General features: G+C 41.8%; 1 protein-coding gene across 1 annotated transcript in view; it reads right to left on the bottom strand.

Annotated features, from left to right (window-relative positions):
- Pcnx1 (pecanex 1) overlaps positions 1 to 14,214 on the bottom strand; it is a 134,174-nt gene that overhangs the window by 54,805 nt on the left and 65,155 nt on the right. The window contains 1 exon segment of the mRNA XM_032908069.1: positions 10,127 to 10,311. Coding sequence (XP_032763960.1) covers positions 10,127 to 10,311 — 185 coding nt within the window.

Below are 14,214 nucleotides of genomic sequence, written 5' to 3'. Positions count from 1 at the left end.
ACAGAGAGTTCCAGTAACGTTGTCTTCTCCATACATTTACAACACTATCTCTACACAGGCTGGAACTGAAAGATGCTGTCTCTGTAACTTTCGAATGCAACAGTGATGAACATGAATTCATTTTTTATGCCATCCTTTATGTGTAGGTATTTAATTTTAAAAATATAAAAATGACTTCATTTTAACCAAAGAATATAAGATCAACTTTTCTAGAACTTGGAAATTTCAGCATTTTGGCACTTAAAATTGTAACTCTGAATGACTCTATATAAACCAATGACTTAAAAAGTAATACCATTTGGTCAGGATATACATATATGTAACAACAGTTAAAGGAAAAGAGGCCAAAGGTGAATTTGGTGGGAGGGGTGATATGTGGGAGGGGTTGGGAGGGGAATGGAAAGAACAAAATGATAGAACAATTTTAATTAAAAATAGAGTAATGAAAGTTAGATATTTAAACAAAAACAAGTCTCAGAAATGAGACCACTGAACGGGCATGTCTCCAACAGTACTGTGATTCTGAGAAGCTCCGTGTCTGCCTCCCCTCCAGAAAGTTTAAGGTGTGTTCAGGTTCTTAGAGTAAAGTGGGACACATCACAGCAAGTCATGGAACCCACATGCATGGTGCCTTTCCTGCTTCACTGCACAGCACATGCCCTGCACTCACTCTGTGCACAGAGCAAGTGACAGCTGCAGTCCTTCACTTCCTTCACAAGATAAACACACCGGGAAGAAGACACAGAGCTTAAGGTCTCAGTGAAAACCGTAGGAACACTGCACTGCATCAATCTGATAATCTAGCAAAGGAAAATCTATCCCCTAAACTAAAACAGAACTCTACGCTACCAGTGTTTATAACAATCGGAATATTCAAATCCATACTCTAAACTCAAAATGTTCTTATGCTTCCATTTAATACATAGCATGTTAAAGCCCTCAAATTGACATTCCTTCTTACAGAATGGACGTAAGCCAGGGAAAAGACAAATCTTCCATGAGTACGCCTGCCCCATTTGAAAAACTGTAAACGAATCAGGAATCCACTGCCAGTTCATAATTAGCCATGTCTGAAAGGGTCAGTCAGGAGTAAAAAAAAAAAAAAAAAAAAAAAAAAAAACAACTTATGACCAAACAAACATGACAACTGGAATTTCTGACTTATAAACTATCATCTGGGGCTGGGATTTAGTCAGTGGTAGAGCGCTTGTTTACAGTGGTAGAGCGCTTGCCTAGGGAAGCGCAAGGCCTAAGGTTCGTCCCAGTTCAAAAAAAAGAACCAAAAAAAAAAAAAAAAAAACTATCATCTGCAAGGCAATTTCTAAGAACAAAAGAAAAGTTAATGCAGCTAGCATTTGTCATCAATGAACATCTAACAATTAATACTACTGCCAACAAGAACTCAACCTGTTAATCATGTACTATCTTCCTGAGTAGGAAAGTCTCACAGCAGCCTTAGGGCAGAATGTGAACCGCCAACAGTGGACAGCCGGAAGTGCAGAGTGGGTGTTCTAAGAGCAGACATGACACTTCCGGACGTGGGGCAGTAAGGGAGCGCTCCAACTTCGTCCATCTGGACAGGGCTCACCACAAGGTACTCAGCACAGACTCTCACCTTCTAAACTCCTAGGATACCCTTGCTGCTCCCTTTACCTGCCTGCATGTTCTGGAAGGAGGAGCCTACTAGGACAGATCTCTTTAATCCTCCAGTGACCACCAACAAAAGACCTTTTATTTTCCTGAACCCTTCCTGTTGGATTTTAAGCCTACTTGTCCTCTGGGTCTTCCAAGTCTGAGCCTGGTACGGTGCCTTATTGGAGCTCCCTGCTTATGAAGTATTACTCTTAGAGTAGAGAAGGGCTCCAGGAGCTGAGATACATGCAGGGTGGTTATGTAAGTAGTTTCAGAAGACTTAGAAAACCACATACTCTTAAGTACTAATGCTTACATCTGGTCCGTTAAGTATCCTGCTCCATCTCACCATGACTGTATTATACCTGTATGAGCGAAGGCTTAATGATCCTCAGCTCTGACTCAATGGAGAGATCTCCTTACTGCCATGAATGGTGGCTCTTAAGTCTCTGAGGTAACCTGAGTTTTCATCCAGACAGAAATGACTCACTGCATTTCAGGCTAATGGACTTCTTTCTCCCCATACCAGGAGCCAGCAAACGTCCTCTGAGGAACCAGATAATAAACACCTCAAGCTTTGTGGTCCTGATATGTTACTGTCAGAACACGGCCCAGGAATGGAGTGCGCTAAGAGAACTCTGTATGCCTGTGAGAAAACTCCAAGAAAGCAAGACAAACGTTTTGTGACCTCAGTTTCTTCAAAGACGTGAGATGTGCTTTCTTGGCCTTCCCAGGAGTGGCAGACAGGAGCTTACTGCAGATTATTCACTACAACTAGTCAGTCATTTGTTTATATGCCTTTAAGAAAAAAAGCATGGTTCTGCCACGTCTGTGGCTTGCCCTGGTGCATGTACGCTGCATTCACGTGAGTGCTCTTAACCCTCGGAGAAAGAACTGTCAAATGCTCTGAACAAGGCTGGCTACTGCCGGAGGCTGTATTTAGTCTGCCTCATTCTCAGGCCCTTCCCCCAGTCACACTGCCAACCAGAGCCGTAAACACTTGCCATGCAATGTTCAGGTCTGTCATTGCAACGTAAAGCCCCCACAAAACACATTTCCTTTGTTTGTTTATAAAGTTAAGTGTCAAGCTGGTCCAGCCCACAGCTGTAGTCTGCTAACCTGTGCTCCTCCAGAGTCTCAGGCTACTAAAACCCCCTAAACTTAATTCTTTTAAGAAAGTTTTCAATGATGATGTGTACGTGTGTGTGCTGACTGTGGGCTTGGACACTTGAGTGAAGTGCTTATGGAAGTCAGAAGAGGACATTTTGTAAGTTTAACTGTTCAGAACCAGCCTGTCCTCCACACAACCCTGTGAGGGCTTTAGGAGTGTGACAAAGAGGGCAGATGTGAGAAGCCTGTTTAAAAGGGCCTGTGGAAGACACTAGATTGCACAGGGATGTACCTGATGTGTTTTATTGAAAGCCACCACCCCCAAACCTGCTTGGTTCCAACTTGTCTCATCTTGCTCCTTCATCCCCAAGTCAGCTGAACCTTGTAAGGGACACACACACGCTCAAACTGCTCTTGTGCCATTGCCGACTCATGCATTAGTTCAGAGGGGCAAGCACTCTGGTGGTATTTATGACTCGTGGAGTGGTCAAGTAAACTAAAGGGCAAGCTACGTGACAGGAGGAGACACCTACAACTTGACAAGTGAGTCAAATCTAAAATAACAAGAGACCCTTATCCCTAACCACTATGAGGGCCACCAACCTAGTTTTGAAAAATGAGGCACATACTGGGATATGTGTGGTGTATGCCCCCAGTCAGGAGATGCCTGCCATCCACAGTCACACAGGATACCCACACTTCAGCCACAGTAAGATGACATCAAGGTTAAAAACAGGCCAACAACAGCAAGACACTGGCAAGGATACAGAACTGCTTTGTTGCTATTGGTGCTGCTGGGCTGTGTGTGGTGTAAGCTACAGGAGGACATCAGGTGTTCTGCTATATTACTCTCTGCCCTATTCCTTTGAGACAGGGCCCCTCACTGAACCTGGAACTAGGCCAGTAACTAACCCCAGTGACCCTCCTGTCTGCCTCCCACAGTCCTGGGGTTACATGTGGCCCCATTTAGCTTTTCACATGGGTGCTGGGGATTTGAACTCAGGGTCCTTGTGCTTACACAGCAAATACTCTTACCCACCTAGTCATCTCCCTAGCTCTAATTAAAAAATAATAATTAGGGTTGAGACAGATTCAATGGCAGTGGAGTATTTGCCTGTCATACTCAACACCTTTATTTCAATCGCTAACAGCACAAAACACAGAACCCGATCAAACATTTGTTTACAATGTCCATAAACTAGAAATTACCAAGTGCCCATCGATACACCATACACAATATGCTCTCAGTACTACAATGAGTAGTTTCAAGAACAAACTAACATAACAAGATGAATACCAATAGATGCTTCCTGGGGACCTCAGCATAAGAGGACACACACATGGCCCATCGGATCTGCTTCCAGAAGAGGGGCGACTTCAGGGACAGAACAGAGTGATGTCTGGGGATGCAGTAACTTATGTCAAGCAGGAAACTGCCAGAAGGCAATGGGACACAACGGCTCACGCAGAGCCCAGGGGGCTACTCGCCTGGAGCTACATCCCCCAGTTCTTGCCTCGCTACTGACAAAAGACACTGTCCGTTAGACTGACCTCAGCCTGAGATGTTTTTATCCTCAAATTCAAGGGCTCAAGTGACCTTCCCATGTTAGCTTTGTAAGTAACTGAGACTACAGACGTCTACCAGCATGCCCATGTGAACTTCATTTTTTATTAAAGCTCGAATAGCCTAATGCTAACTGTTTTTTTCCAGAGGTCAAAAAGAAAAGAAAAAGAAAAATGGACACACTTTAACTGATTCTTTTTTACAAAGTTACTTAGAACAAGTGAGGATTAAAGCATCGCTGCTTTTAAAGGCTTGTTCATGCCTCCAGAGCACCTAGCATGGCACTGCATGCAGCTGGCACATGCCAGATGTATGTGTAAGCATGTGTCTCAGCATGCACTGTACAGGTGAAGAAGAGTAACTTCCACAGTGGTCCCTGCAGATGATGATGGAACATTTCATCAAGGGCCTTCGATGTCTAAGATCTGTAGACGCTGGCTGCCCGGTCCCCAGCTTTTCACACTTCCTCAAAACCATTCTTCACAGCACTAGAAAGTTTTATGTTCACATTGGAAATTTATTTGTAACCTTTCAATTGTCAATAGTAAAATAAGACATTTGTTTTATGAAGGGGAAGTTGTGTCAGAAGAATGTAAAGTGGTAAATTCTCAACACCAGAAGAGGGAAGGACTGGACTGGGTCACACATGGCATCTTCTGAAGGGGACAGAAATGCTCTAGTTCTCTCTCACCTGCAGAACATCACCTGATAAAACTCAGTGAGTGGATTGTACATGTTACATGGATGACATTTACCGTAACTGCATGATACATTCATAAAACTGAGGGAAAATTAGGTTTTTAAGAAAGCAAGACTATGCAGGTGAGTCTGAGTAGATGGATGAGTGTGGGAGTGTATTCTCAGTGAAACCCCCACAGGATCCCACCTAGACAATGGGGAATGACACAGGGGTTTGCTATTATTTAATTAAAAAAAAAAAAAAACCAACTCAGAACATTCAGAGTACACAGAGTGAGGACTTGTTGCCAGCGCCCCCAAGACACAGTGCCAAGAGCATCTTCTGTTCCTTCAAACGGGTTTGCTATATACACTTTGGCCCAAGACACGCGACCAGTCTCCTCTGACGCACTGGTCTGAAACTGCTCCTCCCTTAACGAGCTTCTCGCTGTCCACAGAGCAGACCTGTGGGCTGGAGACAGTGCAGGAGATAAAGGGCTTGCTGAACAAGCATGTGGGCCTGAGGACAGGTCCCCAGCACCCACGTGAAACTGGGACACGGTGGTATGTCCCTGTGATCCCAGGGGGTAGAGACAGGAGGATGGCATGCAAGCAGAGGCTCTCTGGCCAGTCAGTCTAGTCAGACCATGACCTCCAGGTTCAGTATGAGAGAACCAGTCTCAAAGCTACAGTAGAAAATAGACGCCTATGTTGGTCTTGAGCCTCTACGAGCATATGCAGCTATACACACATGTCCGCCAGTACAGAGGGACCGAGTTCTGAATATCATCAGCCTCTTTAAAATTTTATGTGTATGCATGTTTTGCTCACATGTATGCATGATGCCTCATGCCCTAGGATGCCAGGAGAGGCATTGGATCCCTTGGAATTGAAGTTATGAGTGGTTGGCTGAGAGCCACAGTGGGTGCTGGGAATTGAACCTGAGTCCTCTGGAAGAGCAGCCAGCACTCATAATGACTAAGCCATCTCACCAGCCTCTCTTCGATACATCAACTCTTATGATTTATGACTTGGATTACGTAAGCTATTAGCTCTAAGTGGTTCTCTCATAATGAGTACTTCAAAGGCCTTTCTACAATTTTTCAAAATTATGAACAGTACTAAGTGACTAAGTGCATTAAAATTTATGTATATAAAACCTAGAGGTACAGATACACGGACACTTTGGTCTGTGATGCTAACGTGCCCTACCAAACATGAATTCCTGTTTAGTCACCCATTTCTCAGAGCTCTGCCATGAACTCTACACTTTCAACAGATGAAAGGAATTCTCAAGCTTGTTTCTAATTCCCAATTCTAAGAATCATGAGCGAGCTTCAGATTTGACATTAATATTTCTTTTTAAAATGTATCTTTATTTGTGTTTTCATAGATATTTGGTTTGGGGTGACCATCATCCCTCACCCTTTCCTGTCCCCCAACTCCCTGACTTCCATCCCCACGTAGACGCTTTTCTAGTGGGTCAGTGGTCTTCCGTCTATCGGTGCCGATGTCATCTTGCTGTGCCAAAGGCAGAAGAGCGAGCTCCAGGACCCACCCTCTCACGATGCTGCACTCCCTAACCAAGCAGCTGCTCTCCTCAGCTCAGCGTCGCTCAGCAACCATGGTTAGGCCATGGTGGGGAGGCAGAAGAAAGTGAAAGGTACATTATTTCCAAGTCACTAGTGGGAACATCAAGACTGGAGTGTCTCTGACTCGGATTCTCCCTCTTTCCCTGTCTTCTGGGAAATTTCAACAACCTAGGAAGATTCAAGCAGAAAACACAAGAGCGAGGCTCTCTGTGGGAAGAAATGGCTCCCATGCCACCCTTAGAGAAAAACAGGAGTATCAGCATTTTAGGCACTGATTGTGGGATGTCACCCAGGAATCCAACTCACGCTCAACTTCAGTCTTAAGAATGTTTAATTAGAGAGCAGATCATCTGGCCCTACAGGTTAATGGCTTCTTCACAACATGTTCCTAAGAGACAGCCCTTGGATCTTCTGTGAAATTCATGGAGCAATTCAGGTACCCAAAACTATGTAAAACATTATTCTGTAGCTTTTCTATGGCAACAATGATAACTTCTAAATTCTATCTAGGAAATAAGAAGGTTAGATGAGTTTCTTGTCCCCAACCTGCCAGATAAAATATAAACAATGTTTGAGCTCTCCTTACTAGAGTAATTAAGAGCAGGAGATAAAGATGTTCACAAAGTTACAGGGATGTTCACTGTCCTGGGCCGATTTCTACTCCAATTCTAATCCTGAAGAATTAAGAGCTGCTGTACACAGGCTCATGTAAAGAGACTTCAGCAAAGGGTTTATTCCGATAGAAGTGTGAGGACATATCTTAATGAGCTTATTCAACAGATTAAATGAATTATAACCTAGTGTTATTTTATTAACCAGTACTAACAATGGTCATTTATCTAGTAAACACCCTAATGCCATGCACTGGGACATTTAATAACACAATCCTTGCACTAAGCCTGGGAACGGGCATTAGTGTTGTCGCCTTTGATAAATGAGGGAACTGGTGCCTAGGGAGAGGAAACAACCTGCCCTAGATCACCAGAGTCCCACAGCTGGGAAGATAACACCTCTGGCCTCAAAGTTCACTTGCACTGAAGTGCACATACATACACACAGAACCACACACATATACATACTTAAAAATGAAATGAATCTTTAAAACGATGTTATGTTCAAAATGTATCCAGCAATAATTACATCATTTGAACCCTTAAAGCACTTTACTAAACTTGCACAGAAATGAATTCTATAAGAAAGGCAATATCCTAAATTTCTCCTTTAAGTTATATTGCTTATGATTCAGTTTCTAAAATTATTAACAATACACATGTTAAATAAATGTGTACAAATATATGGATATGTGTATATGTACATTTACATGTATGTTTTTATAAGTATATTATACATATGTATATATTATTGCATGTAAAAATCATATGGGAAAACTTTTTCAATAAAACTAACTAAATTAGAAAAAAAGTAAACCATTGTAAACAGGCCATATTTTTAGGGAGCATTTTTACCTTTCCTCTTTTTAACATTTTTACTTGTGTATGAGTGTATATGTGCGTGTGCGCACGCATGAGTTTTGTATAAAGAATCAGTTCTCTTTTTGGGTCTCAGGATTGCCAGCAGTGACAGGAGGCCCCTTTACCAGCTGAGCCATCTCACAAGCCCCACTTGGTTTCTATTGTAGCAATGAATTCTTATTCGAAAAAATTATCAACAGTTTAATTTTATGCCTGGTCTGTTAGTCTAACACTGAAACAGTTCAAATTGAACTGTTGGAAATGAAGCTCTCTACACGAGCCAACCCACAGGCTGCTGCGTGGCCAGCACGCTATTCTTGCAGAGTCACCAACCCTTTCTTACCAGAATCTTGGCTTCCACGGTATTGGAATCACTCTTATAACATGGATTACATCTGCATTAAAACCCACCAACTGAAGCCAGTCAAGTAGCTAAGGATCTATGTGCAGCTCTGAGGTTCTATGTGCAAACCTCGCCTGGCTTTTTTCTCGGTCACCAAGGATCCAAGGCCCAGTCCTCCGCTCGTGCACTTACTCTAAGTAGAACTGAATTCTACTTTATTTTACTCAAATACCTTCCTTATGAGACTTTCTTACCTCTCAAATCACAAGCTCAGAAGGAAAGGCCTCTGCACCTAGTGCTGTACTGTTTTCTCACTGCATTGAGGAACCGCCTGGAGACGTGCCAGTGCTCTAGCTATTCCAGACGGTCATTTTGCAGTTTCTGAAACGCTGCAGTTCATATTTACCTATTTATTAACACCACTCTATAGTCCCGAGTTTTACAAAATGGAAAGGAAGTCAATGAGTACATAGCATACCAAGTTTTGGTAAACCTAATTTTTGGTTCCTTATTGCCATATATTCCTCCAACCAACACATAAACTGGACAGTCCCCTTCATAAGAGAAAAGCCCACGGAACAGGGATCAATCAGATCAGAATGAGTAAAGGCTTTCAAGTGAGTCTTAATACCAAGATTTTTATTAGATTAATTTAAACAAGATTTTCTTTATTAACTTAAGCCACTGTGAATCTGAGCGCAGGAAACTTGTGTCTTACAGAGAAATAGGAATCCAAGTGTGTGAGCTGGGAACATGGATTCAGTCAGTAGAGGGTTTTACTTCACAAGCTGAGGACTTGGCACTGGATCTTCAGTGCCCAAGAAAAAAGCCAGGAAAGGTTTGCACATACAACCTCGGAGCTGGGGAGGGAGGGAACACACAGGTCCCTGGAATTCCCTGGCCATCCAGATGGACAAATCACCCAGCAGGAGTTCAGTGAGAGATTCTGCCTTGAAAAATAAGCCACCTAGTATCTTCCTGTGGCTTCTGCAGATATGTGCATGTGCACATGGTGGGTGGGTACGCTAGTGCACACGCATGCACACACACACACATCTGCACAAAGGAACAGAAGCTTTGAAGGAGCCAATATGCCAGTGTGCAAGCCATATCTTCTGGTGCATTTGCTACTGCTGAGGGTGCAATTGGAACATGCCGAACTCCTAAACACTAACTTGCACAATTTATAGTTATCTTAGAAGATAATGAAATATTTTATAAAGTTATCAGCCACAAGTAGAGCCATGCTGTCCTAAGAACATTACGTTTAGGATTATAATAAATCCTATGGCAAGAGATGGACATACTGTAAAATGTAGGATACTTTTAAACCTATTAGAGAGCATTCCTGTGCATAACATATTCAAATGACTTTTAAAAATTAAGATTGTCTCAAAAACCACCCAAAAATTCTTATTTTCCCACATGGTATTCCTGGGAATAATAGAAACACTCAAATTATCATAAGACAATATTAGTTACAAGGAACAGTTATTAGCACATTAGCTGCCTATTAGTGATAGATATGCTCAAAATAAAAAGTATAATAAAAGTAAAGAGAATACAACAAGAAAAAGCAATTCATTCTCGTAAACTCAGGGCAAACAGACGGAATAAAACAGTGCCCTGATGCAGAGCTCCAAAATAAAGCCATCTCAGAGACGAATGCAATCACTGTTACCCACTTGCTGCCAATTACAAGTTTCCAAATCAAAATTACAACAGGCCTGCATACCAAGTTCATCGTGCAAACTGCTACCGCCTACAGCAGATGCATGGTCATGTGAGGCGTCTAAGTGGACACTCCCTTTTCTCACCAGCAAGGAGGCACTAGCACTGAGCACTGCAGCCTGGGATGGGGGGCGGGACTGGACTTTGACCTGGGCTGTGGACTGCTGGCCTTGCTGACCATCTTGAAGGCTAGGAGAGAACATGGATTGGGGAGACATTACAGGGAAGAAAAGAGAAAACAATAGCTAGAGTGAAAGCAATACAGAACACTGATTTCAAAAATGACACTTTTTCAAATAACCTAAGAGCCAAGAAGCTTTGTACAATTACAGTTTACAGTTGTTCTTGTCCTTACCCATCTGATTCACAGAGGAGAGCAGGAAATACTCAGTATAGAGGTTAACTGTCAATCTCAGCTTTGTTCCAGCTCAAACGGACTAGATTCCAGAGTGAAGAAGAGAGAGCAGGGAGCCCGGAGTGTGCGCAAGAGATGTGGCTCGGTGCTGGGCTCCTACACCTTACCTTGTAATAACTGCGGCTTTCCCTCTAACGTTCTAAGATCTCAGATTCAGATCAATCAAATGGTTTCTACACATTGTGAAAACCAAAGAATCTCTATCAAATCAACCAAATATAACAGTAAACAAAGAATACCACACACTAACGCAAAAGAACCAAAACACAAGACTCAGCTGAGTGAAACACGGCTTTATAAATTACTACTTATAATAGCTCCCATATTCTAGAATAAGGGTACATGTGTAACACACAAACATACCTAAAAACCATGTTCTCATCACCAACTGTTACATTCTTTCCCAGACCATATTGTAATCTCATTAACAAGTATCCATTATTTTAGAAAATCTTAACAACTGGGACACTTAATTTCTCAAAGATATTCTAGTAGTTTCATAAATTTTATAAAATTTAAAAGTTAGTATTTTGTTAGTATAAATTTATTTTATCATTTATAAAACTAATTTTCCTATATTATTTACTCATTTACTTTTATGATTACTTAAGATACTATGAATTCCATTATTAACATTAGTAATACAAGATTTACTCTAACTTAAGCTGATGAAATTCCTGAAATGTTTTAACTGTCATACATCTTTCTACACACAATGCCCCAGCAGTGTTTCCCTCTGTGAATGTAAGTGTACTCTGAGCAGTTCCAGAGGCTGTCCCTAACATAACTAGGCACTAGAGCAAAAAGAACGCTACCCAAGGAGGTCTTGCTTAGCTTAGCATTTCTAACAATGTCATTTCCTAAGGCTCTGACCCTTGAATCCACTACAATCAAAGCCCTAGACACTGCTGGCTGACTGAGGTGAAGGCTGTCTACAGCAATCATATACTGTAAACTACACTGACACAGCCATCGTCCCTGGGATCTTTAAATTCTACTTCTTCACTCGTGCCAACTGTGTTTCAGGTACAATCACCACACATCACAGTTAGTAGCCACCAAAGTGGTCAGCTGCTAATAGTGAGTGCTTGCCAAACAGGACAGCATGTACTGCCGACCAGTTCTGTCACAAAGGCCTACATTAGCATGTTTGCTGCAGGTCTGACTCAGCCACTGAGAAGCCACGTTCTAAGGAGCAAGCCTGCACACGGCTGTTGTTCACGCTGGCTCACTTAGCCACTTAGCAGTTTCCTTAGAATATTTTCCCAGCAGCTATCAGACAGGGAGGTCATGAGATTGGTTACGCAGCTCAGTGGCAGAGCCTCTGCCCACACGTGTCAAACCGTAGGCTCATCTCCAGCACTACAGACTTAAAAAAGAAAAAAAGCTGACCTTGTTAATTAAACAGTTTCATTTTCTATACATGGCTGATGTGTCCCTCTTCATCAGCAGCATCTAAACTTATCCATGAACCTCATCAAAAGGAACAGGTTTCACACAAGAAGAAAATCCCATTAAAATACTATGGACTTTCAGCTTATAACTCAACCAAAAAAATTAATTGTACTCTAAATTTTCTATCAGTCTTTTTTCACTTAAAGTCGAAAGAAAGATCACATGAAAACTAGCCACACTTTAATGTGAACATATCTGAAGATGTTCTAGTCGTCAAACTACCAATGCACAATGTCTATCCAAATATACAATGTTTTCAAAATAAAGCAATGTATGAAAGTCCACTCCCAAATAAATTATTCAAAATCTATTGTTGTAACTATGGCATTTTAAACACCAAAAGACGCTAACAAGCATTTATACCCTCACTTCCTGCTGTCAAAGCCCTCATGAGCAACAGGGAAAGCTGGCTCTTAGCACACGGCCAAGAGTCAGATCCCCAAAGGGATGCTATCATGGCCATGCTGTGAATACAACTTTTTTCTTCCTTCCTCTTCTTTTCTTTTTTACAGTAGTAAATCCTTTATCACACAGTAAAAGGAAATCTAAGTCTGTCATATGGGCTGGCAAGGAGGCATACGGATTTAAATGCAGACACAGAGCTGGTCTTGGCCATCCCCTCCTCGATACACCAAGGTAGTGCCTGACAATTCTACCTTACACTGTCAGTTACCTTAGTGTCTCTCCGACTAAAATGTAAATTCTCAGAGTATTACTACATTATGCCAAAGAATATGCAGGTTCCAGAGGAAAAAAAATTCATCCGAACACAAAATGACCCCATGGATTTCTAACCACATATTCTCAAAACTGAGAGTAACCTCATTTTATTATAGATCGTTTAACCTCACATTTTAGATGAAGCTAGAGATACACTAAAGTGGTTGATCTTCACCAAGATAAGATGACTTCCGTCTACTCTGCCTTCCAAAGCCTTGGAAATATGACAATATGGTAATAAATAGCAAACTTTATATTATAAAGAGTTTTTAACATTTGTCTTTTTTTTATTAGCTCTAGTCACTAAGAAGAATTAACTAGGGCCCATAAAACCTACCTATAAAGCTATTTTAATTAAAAAATTTTAAATAATTCTTAAGGAGCTTATTATAATAAGATCTGAATAAGCATACAAACTCTCTTTGTAAAAACGTTGCTCATTTAATCCTAATTCCTGTACATATACATTTTATCGCATTACTTTTAGAGTGGTTAGATTACCAATGTTTATAATGACCTAGCATAGTCTCTTTTTCTGAACTTTTGCTTTCTTTGATTCTGTCTACCTACAGTCAACAGCAATCCAAAAACATTAAGTTGAAAAATTCAGAAATAAACATTCATACTGTTTAATTCTTTAATATAGCTGATTTCTCTATTTTGTTAGTAGTTATTGTTGTTCATTTCTTGCTGAATTTATAGATCACACTGCACCATAAGAGGGAATCAAAGCGGGGAGGGGCTGGAGGCTGGGGGGGATGGCTGGGAGGGGGGGTGTATTACACACACGGTTCTGTCTTAGCCATGGTTTCAAGGTGCTGTATGGACTTGTAGACAACTTCCACCCCACCCCTGGATAAGGGGAGCGATTACAGAAGACTGGGCTGGTATTTACATAGCAACTGTGGTGAAGGCAGTGCCACACCTGCTCTAGTCATTTTTGACAAAAGGTTTTCCCAAAGTTTCAATAGCCATTCTAGTGTCTACTTATTAAGGATAACATTATTATTCAGTTGTGCACACTGTAAAGTAGCTTTACTGAGGAAGTTTCCAATTGCAGGGTCATTTACTAAGTTGGTATTTCTCCTAACTCTTCACAGCTCCATTCTACTTTTGTCTCCCCCATAATAAGGTCCATCCATACAGACGCATGCAAGTTTGGTACTGGAGATTCTCTGGAGTCTCAACAAGACCTGCACGCCACTGGAAGGTGACTTTCAAGCAGCCAAACGAAAGCCCTTAGAAGTAAGTTCTCAACTATTCAACCCTAGAGAGGCAGGAGAGTCCTGCGTGATGGCTGGAGTTGGAAGGGGGACTCTAGCACTCCACCAGGCCGAGGACGAAGCCTACCCTGTCCACATTTGTTGGGCAAGTGAGACTCAGAAGGCACATTCATGGCAAAGAATGAAAAATTGAAGAGCAAACAGCTAAAGCTGTTTATGAAAGGAAAACAGAGGGAGCAGGGAGGCAAAGGCACTGTCTCCAGCAGGCGCTATGCAAGG

Source organism: Rattus rattus, chromosome 7 (genome assembly GCF_011064425.1).
Source record: "Rattus rattus isolate New Zealand chromosome 7, Rrattus_CSIRO_v1, whole genome shotgun sequence".
Taxonomy (NCBI): Eukaryota; Metazoa; Chordata; class Mammalia; order Rodentia; family Muridae; genus Rattus; species Rattus rattus.
This window is presented reverse-complemented; position numbering and strand designations above follow the sequence as displayed.